Source organism: Lacerta agilis, chromosome 17 (genome assembly GCF_009819535.1).
Source record: "Lacerta agilis isolate rLacAgi1 chromosome 17, rLacAgi1.pri, whole genome shotgun sequence".
NCBI lineage: Eukaryota > Metazoa > Chordata > Lepidosauria > Squamata > Lacertidae > Lacerta > Lacerta agilis.
The window spans coordinates 30,670,350-30,691,465 of record NC_046328.1 but is presented as its reverse complement, the minus strand read 5'-3'; the positions used below and the strand labels follow the sequence as shown (position 1 = coordinate 30,691,465).

Here is a 21,116-nt window from a genome sequence, read left to right as displayed (position 1 = left end):
TACAAGGCCTAATAATGCCACCCACAAGACTGGGGGTTCAGTCACCTTCTCATCTTCCAATGTGCCATCATCTGCCAGCAATGCCCTTCTGTTTTGTCCATTCTTTTGCATAGAGAACCAGTTTCTATGCAAAAGAATGGACAAAACTCTGACATCAGAAATGGCTGATGAGGAACACTGCAACATCCCAGGACATTTTTTAAAATTAAAATATGTTTAAGTATCCAATTTAATAAAGAAGACAAAAACACAAAGATAGGTGTTAAAAGGGGGATGGGAAGAAAAATGCAATACACAGCTCACATTGAGAATCCAATAGTCATCAGTACTTCCCACTAAACTTAAAACATGTAAGCCCTCCAGATGTCAAAAAACAAATTTGGTGTTTAGAAAAATATATGTTTAAATGTATTGTGTAATAGACAGTGGCTCTTTATACATCCCAGCTTGAGTTACAAGACTCATAACGAGCACAAGGGTTTGCAACATCCACTTTTGTTGTCCTGCTGTTAATCCCAATACTATAGAAATATATAGTTTTAAAGTACTTGAACATTTGGGAATATAAAAGTTTTTGCAAATACAAAATTTATACACAGCTTCAGAGCAAAAAGAATACATCACTAGACATGCCTGAATCATATGCCTTTTCAGCTTTACACTTCCAGAATCTATCATTATTAAGCAGTGCCTTCATGCAGAAATATAGTGGAGTCCAATGTATCTGAAACAATTTTTGCTGGATCAGTCTCAATTTCAAATCCAGAGAAACATTCCATATCGATTTTAAAGCAATTTCCCATTGTTTAGGTTGTCCAGCACATCCTAATTCCTTATTCCACAACTCTCTATGCTCCTGAACACCGCCTTTACAAAGGTCTAATAGGCATTTATATACAGGAATTGTGAATTTAGTTTTCTGAGAAACTCCAATAATTTCCTCCAACAAAGCAAACCAAATAGACAAAGCAAATAAATAGACACCAACAGATGCTGTAACTGAAGAGACTGCCATTCAGCACTCATTGGCAAATAATATTTATACCACAAAAAAATGACAAAAATTCTCCATCTGAGTGTAACAGCTTATCTAATGTATAAATCCCACATTCGACCCATTTCCTACACACACACACACTTGACATTCCCATGACATGATGTAAAGCAGTGTTTTTCAACCACTGTTCCGCGGCACACTAGTGTGCCGCGAGATGTTGCCTGGTGTGCCTTGGGAAAAATTGTGTTTATTTGATTCCTATTCAAGAGAATTACTTTATATATAGTCAATATAGGCACAGAGTTAATTTTTTTAACATTTTCTAATGGTGGTGTGCCTCGTGATTTTTTTCATAAAACAAGTGTGCCCTTGCCCAAAAAAGGTTGAAAAACACTGATGTAAAGGACCTTAGAGTAGCTTTCAAAGTAGGGACTTTCAAAGGGAGGCTGCAGTATGAAACTGCTGAATTACACCATATAAAAGGGTTCAATGCTATCACATGTGGAATGAATCAAAATAGCACACTGCCTGTGTCGATTGGTTCACCAATGCCAGGATGTCTGTGTCATCAGCGACTGTTTTGCTAATTACCACTGTTTATTGCACATTCTCATTGCCCCTGTACTTTCCACACTTAATTCCCTTCTGATGTCACTGTTTACAATTCCCTCGCCCCATTATGTATGTATATATACTTGCAACTCAGGATAACACTTCATGCATCTAGCAGAGCAGACTGTAGACCACAAAGGTTTAATGATTTGTTTAGCCTTTAAGGTGCCACAAGTGACTAACACGGCTACCCCTCTAAAAACAGAGCATGATCTTGAGAAATAGCTACTGGCCATTCAACATTACCAAATTATTTCCAATTACTAGGAGATGGAATCACATTTTTTATGGTGTCAGGATTATAAAAGATCTGGGAATCTCCCCAGTTGCTACTGGCTCCCCTACAGAACCAGGCCTTTTTCTCCTTTGCTAAGAACATATCCCGCTGCCAGCACACTAGAAAAGAGGGACATGTAGCATTGGTCCTTACAGAAATGACCTGATTTTGGGGGGGGGGGGGCGCTGCAGCTCAGAGGCTTCTACTTTGCCTTAGTTCAATCTCCAACTCAGCTAATAAGGTAAAGGGGAAATACCTCCCCCAATAGTTTTTTTCTTATTTATCTATACAAAAACAGTTTTAAACTGCTTAATATTTTTTTAAAAAAATCTAAGCGATCTAAAACAATATCGTTAAAGTATAAATACAATAAAAGTCTTGGAGAGCCACTGCCAATCAGAGTATTAGTGCAGTTGCTTTGCATGCAGAAAGACCAGGGTTCAATCTCTGGCATCTCCAGGTAGGGCTAGGGAAGATTTTTCTGTCTGAAACCCTGGAAAGTCACTGCCCATTGGTGTGGACAATAGTGGACTAATAAGTGTGGCTCACTGTAAGTCAAGAGTAATGGGCTAGAAGATGAAACAACAAAGACCAAACACAAAACTGGGGTAGCATCATAGGCAGGCAAAAAAGAAAAAAAGATAATGAAATGATGACAAGGGGACAGGACTTACTGCAATATTTTGTTGCTAAAAATGTGCTCTTGAGTAAAGATCTCTTCCTCCTCCCCCTCCCAAAAAACCACTATGTCAAACTCACAACAAACATGGGGAGTTTCCTCCTCTCTTTTAGATGGACCAGTGGTCTGATCTGGTATACAGTAGTTTCTTATGTTCATTTGGCAGAGTGCATGAAGCCTCTGGATCGACTAGGCTGCTCTGAACCTGGACACACCTGGTCAGCAGGTCAGCCCCCTCTGCTTGATGTTCTTCAAGCTCCAAATCTCCAGAAACACAGGCTGGAAAACATCCCCACCCCCAGGCAGGTCTAGATTTGCATACAACTGCTCATAACCCCAGAACCTTCTTTTTCCGCCTGCCTGACATGATGAAGTGGTGGAAGGTGCTGTTAAAAGATTGCATTGACACACATACAAGAGTAGAGGTCTTTTACCTGACAAGGTTGGCCCTGCTTTCTCCATAGGGGGCAACGTCTCCTTCCGGAGAGGCCGGCTGAGCGAGGCTTCCTGGGGGCCAAAGAGTCCGGAGCCATCAGACAGTTTTTTGCGCCCGCTGGTGGCGGCAGAGCTGGAGACTCGGCAGCTGCCTATTGCACTGGTAAAAAGGTTTGTGTGCTCGTCGCTGCTGACCGGCTCGGAGCTGGGAGTGAACCTCCCCAGAGGCAGGTTGGGTGGAGTGTCTGAGCAGTCTATCTGCAGCGGCGTCTGTAGCCCCAGAGCCAGGGAGGAGTTGGGCTCTGCCGGCTCCCTCCGGACCCACTGCTCTTCCCTCCCAAGCAGGCCTTTCGAAGGGGACAGGTGCGGGCAGGCCATGTGGCAACGGTGCTTCTCCTTATGCTTGTACCTCTCGCCAACGGCCTCCTTCCCGAACCGGTAGCGCTTCAGGGACTCCAGGACAGTTCGGGAAGGGCCGCTGGGTGCCAAGGTGTCAAGGGAGACCTGCGGCTGCTCTGAGGAGGAGCGGTGCTCGCGGTGCTTGTGGCGGTGGCGGTGCTTGTGCTCCAGCATCCAGCCGTAGGCCATCTCCGGTGGGACGCTGGGGTGGTAGGTGCTCATGGAGAGGAGGGGTGCCCGGCTGGCGGTGAGGAAGGCCTCCTGGCGAAGCAGCTTATGCTTCTTCTTGTGGTACTTGGCGGGGTTGAGGAGCAAGTGGCCGGTGTGCATGTATGACGGAGGCGGCAGCGGGGTGGTGAACGAAGGGGAAGGCGGAGGTGGGTAGAGGGTTGGCGGGTACCGCCCATAATAGCCCAGGCCGATGGGAGCAGCCGCAAGGGGAGAAGGAGAGTAAGGCATGCCGTAAGAGGGGTAGAACCCAGTGCCAGAGAGGGGGAAGCTGAGGCTGTGCATAAAGGGCATTTCCGCCATGGCCTCGCGCATTTTGGGTGGCCGGCCTCTCTTCTTCTTCAGGTCGGGCTTTCGGATGTAGTGCAAAGGATCCAGAGGGAAGGTGGGGTGGGAGTAGAAGCTGTTGAAGTTGATGCGGAAAATCGTGGGCAGCAAGTCCCGGGGGATGAAATGGTGGCTCCGGTGGGTGATTCGGATTTCGCTCAAGCGGCTGATCAGCTCCTCTAGCTCCGCCAGGAAATCAGGGTCCTGCCTGCCCCGCAGCTGTGGGTACTTCTTCTTCCTCTTCCGCTTCTGCCTCTTCATCTTGTCATAGGCCAGGTAGTCGTGGCTGCGGCGCTTGCACTTGTGCTTGTGTTTCTCTTTGAGGCTGCTGAGGACCGTCGAGGTCTCAGGGGGGACAAGGGAGATGTGGTCGAAGGAGTGCCGCCGCTTTTTTGGGCCGCAGAACTTCTCCGCCCTGTCGGAAGTGCTGTTGTTGTCGGTCCCGATCCCACTGTCGCTGGGAATCGTCTCGTCGCTGTGGGACTCGCTGATGGGCGACGGAGTGGCTTCCTTCAGCGAGCCAAGTTCGCTTATGTGGGATGGGGAATTGGGGAGAAGAGTCGGTGGGGAGAGCCGCCTCCGGGCCCTCGAGGCCTTCCGCATTGCCAAGGTCTGAACCATGCTTCCCTGCCTGGAGTGGAGGTGCAGATAGGGCACCGAGTTGGGCTCCACAAAGCCCATGTCGCTGCTGACGGGGCTCTGCCCTCCACTCACCCCAGATGACTGAGAACAAACGGGTGAAGGAAGAACCTCAGGGTTATTTGTGGCTGAAGGGAGCAAAGGAGCCACCGCTTGTCCGAGTGCCGTCCCCGTTGCCTGCTGGGCAGACTTTTCAAGAAGAGTCAAGCTGTCAGCACTAGCGGCCAAGATGCCATTCAGGACAGCTTTCGGCTTCCTGCCTCGCCTCTTTCCTATGTAGATTGTTCCTTTCTTGCTGACGTTGATCTGCTGGCCTAGTTTCGAGCCAAACGTGGCAGCAAGGGTCGACACTGTCGTGTGGAGCTTGGATTGCACGTTCCCTTTATTTGGTTCTGTCGCAGTAGACGAGAGGATTTGATTCAAGAGCTTCTTCCGCTTCAGCGTCTTCATCTTGTTGATTTTCCTGATAATGGTTTTCATCAGCTGCCCGTTGCTGCGCTTGTTCTCCTTGCGGTCCGGCTCTACCTCAAGGTCAGTCATGTTGCAGGCGCTCGGCTTCCCAGGCTCCTCAGGGCCTCCTAACGGGCTTGCCACTTCAAAGAAATCCTCGCTCTGCCGCTGGTCGCTTTCACAATCCAACTTGTTGGAACTGTCTGCAGTGACAAAGGGTGCCACAGAGAGGACAGGGGGTTTCATCTTGACCCCTGATCTGATCTGCCTCTTCGGACGGCCCCTCTTCTTCGGGAAAGCTTGCTCTGTGAGGCTCTGCTGAAAAGATGGGATCTCCACCTCCGGATGCAGCACTGGAGGTTCTTGCTCTTCCTTCGACTGCACTGAAAACACTTTAGAGGCAGGGATCTTCAGGGTCCGCTTCGGGGGGCCCTCCAGGTGGGGCATCTCTTTGGATTTTGACCTGCCCCTTTTGGACTTGTACATTTCAGGCAGCAGGTCATCCGAGATGCAACCAACGGAAGCCTGCATGTGTGGACTGTAAAATTTGCTGGGCTCCTTCTCCACGCTGCTGAGCAGAGAGAGGGACTGTATGCTACTGGACTTGCTGAGCTTTGGCAACTGGCGCTTGACAAACTCGTGCTGGGCAAAGGAAGGCGGGCATGCGCTTTTGAAGAGCTTGGCCTGATCTAGGCTACTGTTTGACAGCACGCTGCAAGAAATATTCTTGAAAAGTTCGGGCCTCCCCAATTCTAGGCCTTTGGGAGGCCGGCAAGTGCTCCTGGAGACTACCTTAGTCCAGCGCGGCTTCCTTCCTTTCCTTTTCTTCAGAGGTGTTGCTTGTGGGCTGCCGCCACTACTGCTCAGAGTTTCCACCCCCTGGCAGGGTTTACCTGATGCAGCCATGGCACCAATCTTTAGAAAGGGCTTATTGTTGAACAAACTGGAGAAGCTAACCACTGAAGGGGCAACAGTGGCACGGGTGTTTGAGTCAGTTGCCAGGCTGGGCTTCCTGCCTAAGGTGGGGCTTGGTTTGGGGTCATCGGCATGCACAGCTTTGGAACCATTTAATTCCCTGCCGACCCCTTTGCCAGCAGCGTGCGAGCCAGGATTCGGCACCCGGTTCATACTTGAGCGCGTGCTGTCAGAGGCAAACGGGGTCTTGCTAATCTGCTCGGAAATTCCTTCTAAGAGCTCAGGCGTGCTATTTAAATGCAGAGGGTTGGAAGCTAACTGAGCCAAGGTTGCTGTGGGGCTACGCGTTAAAGCAGTGACAGAGGCGGCTGGGGAGGGGGAGGGGAGGCCCCCCTCCCCAACAGCACTGAATGGAGATTTGGCTGTAGATACATCAGAAGCGCCTCCTGAAGTCCTGAATTCGGGGGAAGTGCAATACACGGGCAGTTGTTTATCATGCTTGGGTGCTTCAAATGTGCCCCTTTCACTGGACGAGGAGCTGTCCTGCTGACTGCAGGCCCCTTCCTTGCCTCCGCCTGGTGCTTCTTTTTGAACCGTTACCTTTTCCGGGATGCTTTCTTTACTCTGCCTTGCAACATGCTTCTCAAATGGCTTACTGCCCACACTGTCTTTCAAGAGGCCTGACGGCAGAGGACTTTCGTGACTTATGACATTCGTGCAACACCGTTTGAAGGGTTCCACGGAAGGGTGAGCAGCATCTGCCTTCAAAGCCCCCGAGTCCTTATTGGCCAGCCCACACAGACTGCTGGCCCCTGCCATTTTCTTCCCAGAGTCCTTAGCAGCCAGGGCTGCTGGAATGCCAACCCCCGGTGGCTTCTTTCCAGACTCTTTAGTAATCAATCCAATTGGGCTGCTAGCCCCCAGAGGCTTCTTTCCAGCATCTTTATTCACCAATCCGCCTGAGGCACCAAGCCCTGGCAGCTTCTTTCCAGAGTCCCTGCTGACCAATCCGATCGGTCCATCTGACCCTGGATGTTTTCTCCCAGCATCCTTATTAAAAAATACAATTGGACCGCCAGGTCCTGGTAGCTTCTTCCCAGGGTCTTTGTTAACCAATCCAGGTGGACTAACAGTCCCCAGTATCTTTTTCCCAGAATCCTTGGTGAGTAATCCAACTGGACTGTTAGTCCCCAGAAGCCTTTTCCCAGAATCCTTGCTGACTAGCCCAACTGGCATGCCAGACAACAGTGGTTTCCTTCCAATTTCCTTGCTGACCAATCCCATTGGGGAGCCAAGGATCGGTAGCTTCTTCCCACAGTCCTTGCTAACCAGCCCAGGCATGCCAGGGCAAGTCCCTGGTTGCTTTTTGCTCCCAGAGTCCTTGCTGACTAGTCCAGCACCACTACTAATCCCTGGTGGCTTCCTTGCAAAGTCCTTGTTACTCAAAGCAACGCCCATAGTGCCGCTTCCAAGCGGTTTCTTTACAAAGTCCCTGTTTGCCGGCACGGTCACAGCCCCAACCACTGGCAGCTTCTTTCCGGAGTCTTTAGCAAATCCAGAAGCAATTCCCATGAAGGGCTTCTTTTGCTTCGTTTTGGAAGACTTTGACGGAGGGCAAGTTGCAATCAGCTGAGCCAGTTTTTCTGTCACCGTTGGTGCTCCATTAATCTGAGCTCTGTCCTTTGAGTCTGGGTCACGACTACCGGCCGGAGTGGAAAGTGCTGACTTCCCATAATCAGTCACTTCGGGGCGCAGCGGCGAAAGTTTCTTTGAAAGAGGGCTGCTCTCCCTCGGCCTGCCCTCGGCTGCGGAGCTGTCAGTCGCCGCTGTGGCTTCTCCACTTTTCTTGTACAGCTTCGACGGGTCCTATGCATTTAAAGAAAAAGAATGAGAAAAGCTTTAAGCACCCAGGCATCAGCAAGGAAGAATGCATTCCTTGTATCATATTGGTTTACACTGGCAGGCCTAGGGAAAATATTTCTGAGGTACCAACGCTGTGTGTGCCAGGAGAAGAATCAAATTTTGTTATTTTCCCAACCCCATCTACTGGCAATGCGGACACAGGCCTTTGCTATCTGGTTAATGGGTCATTTCTGTTTGTGAAGTACTGCAGGGCTGGAAACCAGGGGGCCAAGGGAAAGAGGCATTGAGGGGGCAAATATGGTGGGAATGGGGGGGAAACGGATCGTACGAACAAAGAAAAGTGGAATTTGGTTTCTATATGCACAAGTCAAACATCTAGTATCTTAAAAAACAAACAACTGGGGGATCTAAGTGGTTTCTCACAGGAGAGAGAATTCAAATTCTTAGAAAGCAGCACAGAAATTTGAAGTACCATGGCCTGTACAGAACTGAGACAATACTGCAGTTACTATGTGTTACAAATATTTTAGAACAGGAGTCATCAACTAAAGGCCCCTCCACCTGAGCTGCCAATCCTAGGGAGGGAAACGGGGCTAGAGGGGGAGAAGTTATCTTCAGCAGGAGTGGGGAAGTCATGGCCCTCCAAAATTTGTTGGACTTCCATCTGCTCCACCCAACATGGCCGACAGCCAGTGATTATGAGAGAAGCAGTCTATCAACCTTCATAAGGCCATGGCTGCCCCATTCTTGTTCAACAGTACTGGACTCCTTGGCTGGGGACTTTGGGGTGGGAGACAGGGGTTAGAGTCTTTGCCCACACTCACACTAACTGCCAACCAGAGCTGTGAGAAATTTGGAAAACCAAGTACTTGGGACCTTTCCAATGCTGGTTAAAGATTGCATTACTCACCCCACCCACTTTTCATATTTCACTCACTATTTGAGAACATGCCCATCCCTTATTACTAGGACCATACAATTTATTGACTCAAAGGAATTCTTTCATTCATACATTTCAGTAATTAATATTTCATTCACAGCACCTCAAGCACACTGGGGGATTTCCAGAACACACAGAGAAACAGCCCCTGCTCTGCCAAGGAGCTCGTCGGCTAACTGGAGACATGATTTAGTATATGCAAGCATGTGTAAGAGACCAGGAAAGGAAACATGAAGGGTGCATGGTTCTGTAGTTTGGCTGGATGTGCTGGTAGAGCAGCAGCAGGTTAATAGCCACAGGCGTTTGTAGGCAACTAAGAAGGTAAGCAGGCAGGCCAGTAAGCCCTGGCTAACGGAACAGTGGCAATTAAAAGGGACATTGGTTCCTTGCCAGGTCAAAGTAAAAAATGGGAGGCCCAGGAAAGCAAGACTACTTGCTTGTTATTTATTGTATACACCACCATTCTTTTTATGGTTAGGCCTTCTAAGATGGCTCACAACAAATAATATAACTGGCTTAAAAAAACTAAAGAAAAGCAGATCCAGGAACCAAAGTCGAGAGATGAATCAAATATGAAAATGGTTGTCAGGTTCAGCAAAAAGCTTGGAAAAACAGAAATATTATTGTGTGTGAAATAGGGTTGAATCTGTAGGTCCCAGCACTCTGCCACACTCCTGATTCTGTTGCATTAATGATCTAAATGGCCCGCAGCCTAATAGGTGCTTGCAGTAAGTGGAGCGCCGCAAGGTGCTACTTTGGCCTGAGGTGTGGAGACCTGGGCTCAAATCCCACACTGGGCCATAAGAAGCTCAGCTGGTAGCTCTTGGCCAAATCACGCTCCCTGTTAGCTTTGCCTACCGGTACCTTCTGCACAGAGCGGGGTCAAGGACAAAATGGGAAAGCAAAATGTAGGCTGATCTGACACCTTGGGAATGGTGCTAACGTAATAAATAAAGGACAAGTAATTATGTTGATGAAACAAGGCTACAGTGGAAGCATCCACTGTGGGATAATTTTAATCACCTGGCAGGGAGGCTTAGTGTTAACAGGGAGGGGCAAGAACATGAAGGGAGGAAAGTTCCTTCCCGTAGAATAATGCCCAAGAAAGTTGTCAAAACTCCCAGTGATGTGGGTTTTCCAGAAAATTCTGAATTGGAAAAATTTCCAGAAATTTCCTATGCAAATAAGGGTACTTTGCATTGGAAAAGGTTCCGTTTGCTGCAGAAAAAAATTCTGATGACCTAATTCAGCATGCTTATTTTACATGCATTTAATAAAGCTAAAAGCTTTGAAATTGCCAAGCCTGCCTTATATTTATTTGCAATCAGCTTCAATTCATTGTTACGAAAGGGAAGACTTTCCACAGAAAAAAACAAAAGCACTTGAAAAACCTCCATGTCGCTAATTAAGCCAATAAAACAAACCAGCACAGCTAGGCAGAAGCAGGAATTGGCAGAGCATTCCCTCATGCTCAGGAATTCCATAAAGACTCTCTTGAAAGCAGCCTTTGCTTGCTACCTAAACACCAACAGAGAGGGGAATGAACAAACTACCCCAGGGAGTGCCACTGCTGAAAGGTCACTCAGCACAGGGCCTCTGGGAGATCAAGGTATTGTATGGGAGCGGGTGGTCCTTAACGTACCCTGAACTCGGACCACTTAGGGGTTTCAAGCATCTGTTTTCAATTGGCCTGAAGTAGCCAGCAGCATCAGAACCACCTGCTTTGCTTATTCAAGGCTTCTAAGAAAAGGCAAGAGAAACACTGGCACCTACAGAAAGAAATTTAAATGCAGGCCCTCTGTTTCAGTTATTAGCACTTATAATACTGTTTATAGTTACATTACAAGCAAACCTGAACAAATAATCAGACCATGAAGACCAGAAAGCATTTAAACCATTTTTTTATACCGACAAGCAGGTAGGAATTAAAATAAACCAAAGGCCTAGAGGAACAGGTGAGCTCTTACCTGCCCATATAAAAACTTTAACAAGCTACCCTTCAGCTCCTTGAAGGAAAGGTGAGATATAAACACAATAATGAAATAATTAAAACCTCTTAGGCTTACTGCAGATTGGAGCTAACAGCAGGTCCCTGACCCAAAGTATGAAAAGGCTGAGGATTGCTAGTGGCCAAAGTTATGGGCAGATCCTGAAGTTGAGGCTCCAGTACTTTGGCCACCTCATGAGAAGAGAAGACTCCCTGGAAAAGACCCTGATGTTGGGAAAGATGGAGGGCACAAGGAGAAGGGGACGACAGAGGATGAGATGGTTGGACAGTGTTCTCGAAGGGGACGACAGAGGATGAGATGGTTGGACAGTGTTCTCGAAGCTACTAACATGAGTTTGGCCAAACTGTGAGAGGCAGTGAAGGATAGGCGTGCCTGGCGTGCTGTGGTCCATGGGGTCACGACTGAACGACTGAACAACAACAACAAAGTTATGGCCTGAATAAATATGGTGCTAAAACCTTGCTGAAGCTAAGCAGGTCTGCATCTGTTCAGCACCTGGATAGGAGTTTGCCATGGAATATCAGGTAGGATATAAAACACAAATAATAACAATAATAAATGCTGCCATTCAGGGTGTTCCATAGAACAGAATCTCAATCTTTATATTACTACAACCCAATATAAGGCAGGCTCCCACAACCTGGTGCGCCGCATGTTTTTTTTTAAGAAGTTCAACTCCTCTCAGCTATTGGGCCACGCTGGCTAAGGCTGATAGGAGTTTGGGAGTCTAACAACATCTGGGGGGCAGCAAGTTGAAGAAAGGCTGCTGTAAAGGTAAGCCAGCATTATAATCCTGCTTTGCAGGTAAGGAATGGAGGCAAGAGAGCACAGCAGCTTGCCTAAAGTCACCAGTGAGTCTTGGGGCTGAGTTGGGATGCTGCCGGGGAAGGGAGGGGGGCTCACAGCTGCTGCTCTTAAGCCACCTCAATTAATGAACAACCTTCAGAACATGGCAGGCTTTGATCTCCTCCCAAGCTTGGGCTTCCCTTCTCATCCTGCCAACTGCTTGCCTTGAACCCTAACCAGGCTCAGTTGCTACTCGAGGCCCTGCTGCGACAGACAGACAGACAGACAGACAGAGGGTGGATGCCTCTCGATCCTGCTCTGTTGTTTACTTTGAAAGCTGCTGGCGCTGGAGGGATTTTGTAGCAGAGAGAGAGGAGAGGAGAGGAGTCTGGCACCAAGCCCAGCTTTGCCACGGCAGCTGCAATAGTATGTACATTCTTGCTTGAGCCTTACATTTGCAGAGAGAGGAGGGTTTCTGCTTCCTTTGCGTGCACATATGGAACAGGCAGCTAAGGAGGCAGCCACAATCTGCCCTACGGCACTGAAGTCAAAAGCAAGGGCCCATTCTCATTCCCAAAATAGCCACCAAGGGTGCTTGGGGCTCCCTTACATGGCAAAAGGAACAAGCCTTCAAGCTCCTGCCTCTGCACAGTGTAAATGCGCTCAGCGGAGTGCAACACACTCCCAAGGGAAAAGCCACTATCCCGACCGGGGCTCCAGAGCTTGTTTGGACAGGTCCCCCCCCCCCTTTATGCAGTGCTACCCGCTATGTTCTCTCAGCCCCCAGCTTCGTTTTTCTTCCAGACTTAAGCTGGGCCACATATTGAATATTTTACTTCCTCTTGTTGTGGTCAGGGAGGGAGGAGAAAGCTCTCCAAGACAACATGGGCAATGCATAGGCCTTGGAAACTATGCCCCACCTATTCCTAATGTCATTAGCCACTCAGCCAAGGACCACCTTTAAGGCAGCAAACAGAATCCACTCTGGAACTGGGGCTTTTAGTGGTCTGGCTCCAGTGACTTGCCTCCTGTGCTATCAGCATTCTGCTTCCATGGAAAGCATAGATGGCACTTCAATACTTTGAGGGCAATGTCAAGGCTGTTGTTACTAGCCTGCCTGGGTGCTCGAGTCAAGCTCGAGTCTAGGGACAATCCCTATCCACTAAGCCCTATAAACACCATCCCCAGAACTTTCTCCCCAGTACAAGCAACCCATCACTGGTGTGAGGGCAATGCCTGCCTAGGCTCCTGCCTCCCATCAGGGATTGCTACTCTGGAACTCGGCACTTCCTGATCTGCTGCCAGAATATGGCCCTTGGAGTGGACCACACACCTGCTTCAGGCTCACTTGGGACTGGCTGGCAGCTTCTCTGCCCTACAAAGTCCTGGAACATAACTCTTGCCAAGACCAGAGAAAACAATCCCACATCACACCTTCATGGTGATCATCTATGTCACATGTGGGGAATCCTTTGCCTCCTCCACTATGTGTTGAGTAACTGCAACTCCCATCAGCCCCAACAAGCATGGCCAATGGCCAGGGATGATGGGAGCTGCAGTTCAGCAACATGTGGGATAAAGGCCCCTCACTTCTGCTCCATACAAAACCTCTGTGCTTCATCTGTCTGGCCCCTGCTTCATATCCCTCTGTCCCACCTGCAATACCTTCAGTTATAGTAACTAACTGCAGGTGGGGGTTGTTTCCCAAAGAGAAGCTAATGAAAGACAAGTGTATCAGTTCTTAATCACAGTAACTCAATGGAATTCTGCTGAATGCCAGATGCTACAGGCAAAGAGGGGTAGGTGTCAACAACTACCCTCACCATGGTGAGTGTGGTACTGCCCCCTGGTGGATGGCCAGCCCTTCCCACCCTCTGTGATGCTGCAGTGGTGAACCGGGATTATTCCAGTGGTTGTATGGTGGTCCACATGCAAAGCTGGGGGGCTGCTTGGCAGCTGTGTGGGCCAAGGAGCCCAAATACTCTTGGCAGTGGAAGGCAAATTCGCAACCTTTCCTGCTCTGCAGTAGGAGATTTGGATACTGCTGCCGAAAGGCAGTTGGGGCACCTTCAAACAGTGGTGCCCCAAACTGGAAAACTCCCTTCATCATCGGGGCTTAACAGGTGGCAGAGTGGCAAACAATGGCTTGTGACATAGCCAGCAAAGCTGTGAAATCCCTAAATAGGGGTTATCACCACCATGCTCTGGTTGTTGCTGCCCAGAGGCACCTGGCTGGTCACACGCTGGTAAAAAAAACCAGTGCCGGATTAGATGGGGTTTAGGTCTAATCCAGCAAGGCAATCCCCATATTTCTACTAGTTAGAAACCTTCTAACTTCCAACTTGATCTCACTGGGTGGCCCAAACCAAGGACAGCACATTGTATTGCACCGACTATTGGACTGCTATTGGGGAGAGAGATTCAGATCCCTACTTGGCCAAGCAGCTCACTGGGTGCCCTTAGCACCTTGGAGGAAGGGCAGGATGAACACACATTAATATATACACATATACATATTTTCATTCTCAGTCCCAAACTATAGGGATTAACAAAACTGACCAGCCTTATAGGGTTACTGTAAAGATTAAGGGAGCATTTGCAATTTACATTTAACACTCTAAAGTGTGAAATATTATGATCCAATATTCAGCTGCATTCTCTGAGAAAGGAGGCAACCCCTTCCCTTATATGCCAGGAAAAGCTCTACAGAGCCCTATGGAAATAGCATGCAAATGAGCTGTGGCCCCCTCTGAGCTTCTAACATACTGGAGTCTATGATTCCATTTAATCAGTGCTGTTTCCCTGTCCTGATGTAATTTAAATGATGAATACTGTTGCTACTGCTACTACTACTATATTATTATTATTATTATTATTATTATTATTATTATTATTATTATTCTGTCAATAGCAGGATTGGAATGAAATCTGCACAGGGCTTTCTGGTGCTGCTGACAGAAAATCTGAATTGGGGCCTGGACTCATGCCATCATAAGACACCAACCACAGGGAAATTCTGCCGCACAAGCCATATTGAAATGAAGGGGGATTGTTTAGGAGAGTCACCCAGAACGTGCCCCTTGGGCTCAGGCCTGTGTATCTCACTCTTGGCTGCTCTTAATGGCACCCAGCATCTGCTGCCCAAGATGGTTGCTTCACCCTGCCTGCCTACCTTTAAATCTACGGCATCCTACAGAACACATTTTTAGGATTAGCTCTACGCACAAGTCCAAGTTTATTACAGCCTGGCATCTTCCCGCCCCCCCCCCCCGACTTTGAATGCATGTATGCAAACACACACACACACACACACACACACACACACACACACACAGAACTCTCAACCCATCTTTGTTTAGGTGTCATGGCAGAGCTTTAGCTGTGAATAAAACACAATTCCCACTCACGCCTTCCTCCCCCTCTTCTTCCCTCAGCAGCTACAAAAGCTGAAGGACAGAAGTCCCTTCTTCATGTTTGGGGCACCACCATTTGCCTTGCGATTTTCTAGAAGCAGCAGCAGCAGCAACAGCAGAGAGCCTTCTGCAGCATTCACCTGCATAGCCAAGGACACTGCAAGGATCGGAAGGATACCTGTGCTCAGCAGTTTCTCAGGAAAACAGAGAGCTTTGAGAGAACAGAAGCAAAGGTTCCATCTTGTTCCATTGTCTTAACTGCATCAACACTACAGCTGTCAATGTGGAGCTTGTTGCTGTCACCTCCGTGACTCCACATCATCTCCAAGACCGGAATAGTATCAACGCTGCGTGGCTATAAATAGGTAGAATATTCCAGTGGCTGTGTTTGCCCATCTGCGCCTCGAGCAACAAACGGCTCTGCTGCTGCAGCTTCTGGATTCTGATTTCCCAGGAAAGCACAAAAAAAATCTAACCCCAACTGATACCTACCAAGTGGCTGAGCATGTTACAAACAAAGGCAAAGGAGGGATTTTTTATTTTTTATTTGCAAGGCCTTGGGCAGATGCATTGGTACACCGATTTAAAAAGCAGCCTGCATGGACTGTAATAAAAGCACTGTAATAAAACGGGGCTGGGCACATGGGCTATTCCCACTGTGCAAACATCAAATATGGGCAACATTCTGAGAGTAATGTTTTCATTTTTATTATTAAAAAAGGCAAGCTTCTAGTCCTCATGGTTGAAAGAACCACATTGCCAGTGCTCTTATTGCCCTTGCCTTACAGCTTCTGTCCTAGTTTTTTGAAGCAGGGCCCAGCCTGTAACATATGGCTCACTAAGAGGGCACTTCTAAACATATACAGAGTATATTTCTGTCCCCACTGAGGGACCACAGAAAGTCATTTTCTCTCTGTAATTAGGGTGCATGGTTTCTAGATCAGAGGGTGTGGCTGAGAGCCAAGCTTGAACCATAATGATGACCAGTTTGGAAATTAACTACTGGATTAACCCAGCAGGCAGACTAGTGAAGAAAAGAGTCCCAAATAATGATGCATTCCTGACAACTTAGGATAAATGGTATCTCCACTGCGCAGAAGGTAGCTATAAAATGCCTGCCAAGAAGATGCTCTGTGCACATAAGTGGTTAACAAGAGCAGATGATGACTGACTTCAGGAGATACCAAACCTCTGAAACAGCCTTGCCTTCCTGCATGATGTAAATGAGCCCTCACAAAGTCTGAATGCTGTCTCAACTCTGATCAACTCTTACTTTTTAAAAAAAATGGGAAGAATTATGGCATGTTGTTGCCATTTGCTGCCAGCTCCAATATTAAACACAGAGCCGGGGGGGGGACCCCAAATGAATGTATTGAAATGCTGCAGTTTGGCACTTTTATCCTTCAATCATTGTTCATGCACAAACACACCTGGACAAAGTTATCTATTAAAAAAACAATTCGAGGAGCAAAACCTCATGCAGTATTTGAAGAGCTATTACAAGAGCAATTAAAGACAACAACAATTATGCATACTTCCTTCCATAAGCTTTTCTGGCCCCTCCAGTGATCAGACATAATCATACCTCTTGCTTCACTAGAACTGGAACGTATATCTTAAAAAATCTGAAAGGGGACCATGTCATTCCCTTTAAATTACTCTTTTGTACAGTCATACCTCAGGTTGCGAACGCTGTGAGTTACGTTTTTTCAGGTTGCGCTCGCGCCGAACCCGGAAGTACTGGAACGGGTTACTTCCGGGTTTCGGCGCCTGTGCATGCCCCAAAACACCAAATCGTTCACAACCCAAGCGTCCACTGTACCACACAAACCTGGGTTCAACTTCCAGCCTCATTAGGAAATTCCACCTCAGGGGCTGAGGCAAAAAAAACAGGACAGCCATGCCCCCAGGGATAAATAACACTAACAACTTGATAGTTGCTGTCTTTTCATGACACTCAAAATGCACAGCCTTGGGGCAGCTGATTCACCCATCTTCATGGCAGGGCAGGCCTGACCTCACAGTTCCCAATTTATGCTGGGAATAGTTATCTACCTGGTAGAGTTAAAATGCTGCCTTCCTCAACTGAGCGCATTCCATATGTCACTGACCTAAGACCTCCTAGTATCCCTGACCATTGGGGCATGCTGGCTGGGGACTGATGGAAAATATAGTCTTACAACATCTAGATCAGCCTTCCCCAATCCAGGGCTGATGGAGTCCAACAACCTCTGGAGCGCCAGAGGTTTCCCCAACTCTGATTTAAAGGATCAGTATAAAAGTGTGTGCAAGGATGATAAATCTGGAAGAGAATTCCACCCTAGCTGAAGCAAAAGGACTTCCACCAATCTTTGCAGCTGTGTGTAATTAACAATTTAGGTTCCAGGTTCCTAAATGATCCCTTATATTCACATCAATCTGCCTGGAAGTTGCGATCACAAACCAATCCATTAGACATCAGTATAAAAACTTTTCCTTTCTCAGGCCTTTTAGATATCAGTCTTCTCTTTCAATTTGCATTTTGTTTGTTTTTATATTGATTGTCTTTTATTATTTCGCTAAATCCCTCATATGGTAATTATAATCATTATTCTTAGAACAGTTGCCCAATTAAAGATCTCATTTGATCAATCCTATGAATTTTGATTGATCAGCTATGTTTCCATAGCTATGCACAATAGATGTAAAGAAAAATATCCATTTTATTTTCAGCTGATGGACACATGTCTCATCTTAAAAGAGGTATTCCCTCCTATGCACAAGTAACAGGGGACTGTCATATCTCACCCCTTGCATTTCCCTGCAAGACCAATTGCAGCCGTCAACAGGTTTTCCACACCTATCAGCCTATCACCCATTTCCACCACCCTTCTGAGTAATGCCCCTCCCCACTCCCTCACTATATTTAAGGGTCTGGTGACTTCCGTTTCAGTGTATCTGAAGAAGTGTACATGCACACGAAAGCTCATACCAAGAACAAACTTAGTTGGTCTCTAAGGTGCTACTGGAAAGAATATTTTATTTTATTTTGTTTTGACATCCTAAGATGACCCTTAACATCTGCACTCTTTTTAAAAGAAAGGGTGTCAAGGGACACCTCTTGAGTCAATCAAAACTTTAAGTCAGCCTTTCTCAATGCAGTGCCTTCCAGATGTTTTCAGCTCCCACTGGCTCTAATCAGCATGTCAGGGATGATGAGGAGGGGGAGGCTGGATTAAATGGGCTGAACTCTGCAGCCCCAATCATTAGCATTCATGATGCCTCAGAGTACCAGAATAGAAAAGCAAAGGCCCTGTCTCAATGTGTTTACTACATAAATCTCAACAAATTAAAGGGAAAGAACAGACAAAGCCAGCAAGGGACAAGTGCAAGAGTTGTACTTTCCCCACAATTCCTAATCTGGCGCTACCCTTATAAGGCCAACACTCAAATCAACCCCTGGGGAAATAAAAGAATTATTCCACAACATAAGAACTGAGAAACCAAGAATTTTGCCCTCTTATAAAAATGTAAAATCAATCCAAAGGCTCACAATAGCCAACCACATGCCACAGTGACTTCCTACAATGAGTAGGTTGCGGCTCTACTCTGCTACGTCCAGTAGCAGAATCTGAAGGAGGAGCTGCTGGCAACAAATGGCCCAGCTAACATGGAAAAACATCAGCTAGGATGATGACTGACAGAAAGAAAGCAATTTAACCAAAATTACTTCTAAAGTGCCAAAAAGCTGGGGAAGACATGGCAGATTTCGCCAGGCTGCCCTAGTTTCCCCAAATTTTTGTGCTCATTTTGAAAAATGGAATGCTGGCTTCAGCTACTGCTCCTGTCACTACCAAACTAACATAGCCACAGTAAATACAAGGAGTTAGCCAAGGCTATGGTCTAAACACCAGGATCCTTAGAGGCCTTCCCTGGAACCCACAGGGTCTTTTCCCCTGCTCCTGCAAACTAGGCTTCAAAAAAGCATTCTACCGTAGCAGGTAGAACAGGCTACATTGCGTGCTTGGTTGCAAGGTGTGTGGCGTTGCATTAATTATCATCATCCTAAAAAAGAAATGTGTCCAACGCAACAGGCCGAGATTTAAAGGTGACCCAAGATTGAAGGCTCCATTAGAGCTCTCTTTCTTCTTCCACATCTCTTAAAAAAAAATAGAAAAAGAAATTGGAAGGTTTTTCCAGATGTTAAATTCTGCCCCTGATTTCAAATTCTGTTTACATAATTGGTGCCTGCAGAGCTACCGGCATCCAGCACCTGTGTTGTTTCCCCCCACACCTACTCCTTTCCCAGATCTGGGAATTGCAAACATGACTCACTTGCTTTGCAGGGCCAGGGTCGCTCTTCTCCTCCATCTTCCCAACCTTTTGCACCCTCCTGGGCTGCTTAATAGTGGTCTTTATTGCAGGACGGCAGACATAGTTTTCCAGGTTCTTAGGGGGTTTCTTAGTTCTCTTGGCCTGCAGGCCAATTTTCAGCTTCAAATTCCCCTCTGAAAAGTTTGTTTCCTTCACAGAAAACTGTTGCTGGGCATCCGACAGACTCTCATCCTTGCCAACTTCATCGCCGCCGCTCCCCTCCAAGCTCCTCTTCTTCTTCTCTTCCTCCTCCTTAGCACTACCATCGAGCTCCGCCTCCCTCCTGCCTCCTGCTGCGCCTGTGGCAACTGCAGAGGGGCTTTTCCCAGAAAACCCTTCAGAACCAGAGCCCAGCCCTAACATAGCAGTATTCTGAGGGTCCATTACAGTACGTGCAGTTGCAAATAATTGCTATTACTTTAAAGCAGATCAGTTGTGTGGTCCATGGACAGATCCTTCCAGAAACCTGCAGCCATCATCTTCTCACTGTGGGAGAAAGGGAGGGGAGGACAGTCAGAATACAGACTACAGGAATAGAGCCACAGGAATAGATTCTGTGCTGTTTGCTTTCAAACAGAAATGAAAGAAGGGGACACACAGGACCTTGCAAAGAAGCGCACAAAGTTAACAGCCCATCTATACATATTTATTGTAGCCATTTACAATACACTCCCCCCCCCCAATTCATTAGTGTAAAGCTTCCCAGGATGGTCGCCTGGAGGTAGTTCTTATTCATCACAGGTGACCAGGTAAGTGGCTATTTACAATAAACAACCCATGATTTCAATCTGGAGCCACACACATGCCATGATGTTATCATGGGGTGCAACAAATGCAGGTTGTTCTGTTAATATGGGAAGAGGGGTGAAATCTGTACAGCAATAAGTATTATAAACTGAATTTATATGGGATCTTTGCTCCATACATTTTCAAGTGGCATGCATAGTTTGTTTTGTAAGTTCTTGTTGTTACGTTTGAAACATTCATTCTTTTGAAAATCACCTTGGGAGGTCCCGTTATGGGGCAGAAAACCAGGAAATAAATATTTTAATATGTACATACAGAGCAGCCACTTCCACATAAAAGTGGAAATACTTTTTCAGAAGAGCTCCCTGAACTGGTGAACTGACAGCAAGCTCCTAGATCCATTGCACAGGAGGACAGCATATAATGTTAAATGGTGCTTAGAAACAAAGAACAAGTTTCTTGTCCTTGTGGCTGCAGAGATATGTTTGAAGTGGGAAAGATGCAGGCAAAAATGTGATAAATAAAGACATCCAATGTTAAGAGCTTCCACACAGCTTATAAATATCTCATTTCCCAGTTAACTATTTGTATCTCATGTATTTTTAAGTCTGACAAAAATTCTCACTAATTATGACTTTCCTCTCTTCCACCTAAAGCTTATTTTATTTAGGCAGCTGTCAATCTGGTTTGCCAAACTTACAAAGACCGCTGCATAATACCTGTTACAGCTGTAATTGCAATACTGTTATCTAAGTGTTTCTATAGTGGTATTTAAGTGTTTGTTGTTAAATGCCTAGGGCACTCCTCCTTCATTCATCCAGACTGAGTTCTGATGCACAAGTCCCTGAGGTGCCCTCTAGTGGTCTCCTCCTATAGTATCACTTTTCACCAGGTGAGCTGAGGCAGAAACCCTGTGATTTCCAACACAACAGGGATGGCCACAGTACCTCAAGCCTTAGAGCAGGCATAGGCAAACTTGGCCCTCCCTGACCACTGGTCCTGTTAGCTAGGGATGATGGGAGTTGTAGTCCCAAAACATCTGGAGGG

General features: G+C 47.0%; 1 protein-coding gene across 1 annotated transcript in view; it reads right to left on the bottom strand.

Annotated features, from left to right (window-relative positions):
• The window catches only part of ASH1L (ASH1 like histone lysine methyltransferase), a 72,964-nt gene that overhangs the window by 44,074 nt on the left and 7,774 nt on the right, over positions 1-21,116 (bottom strand). The window contains 2 exon segments of the mRNA XM_033174126.1: positions 3,000-7,824; positions 19,284-19,808. Of these exon segments, the coding sequence (XP_033030017.1) occupies positions 3,000-7,824; positions 19,284-19,706 (5,248 nt within the window). The 5' untranslated portion in view covers positions 19,707-19,808.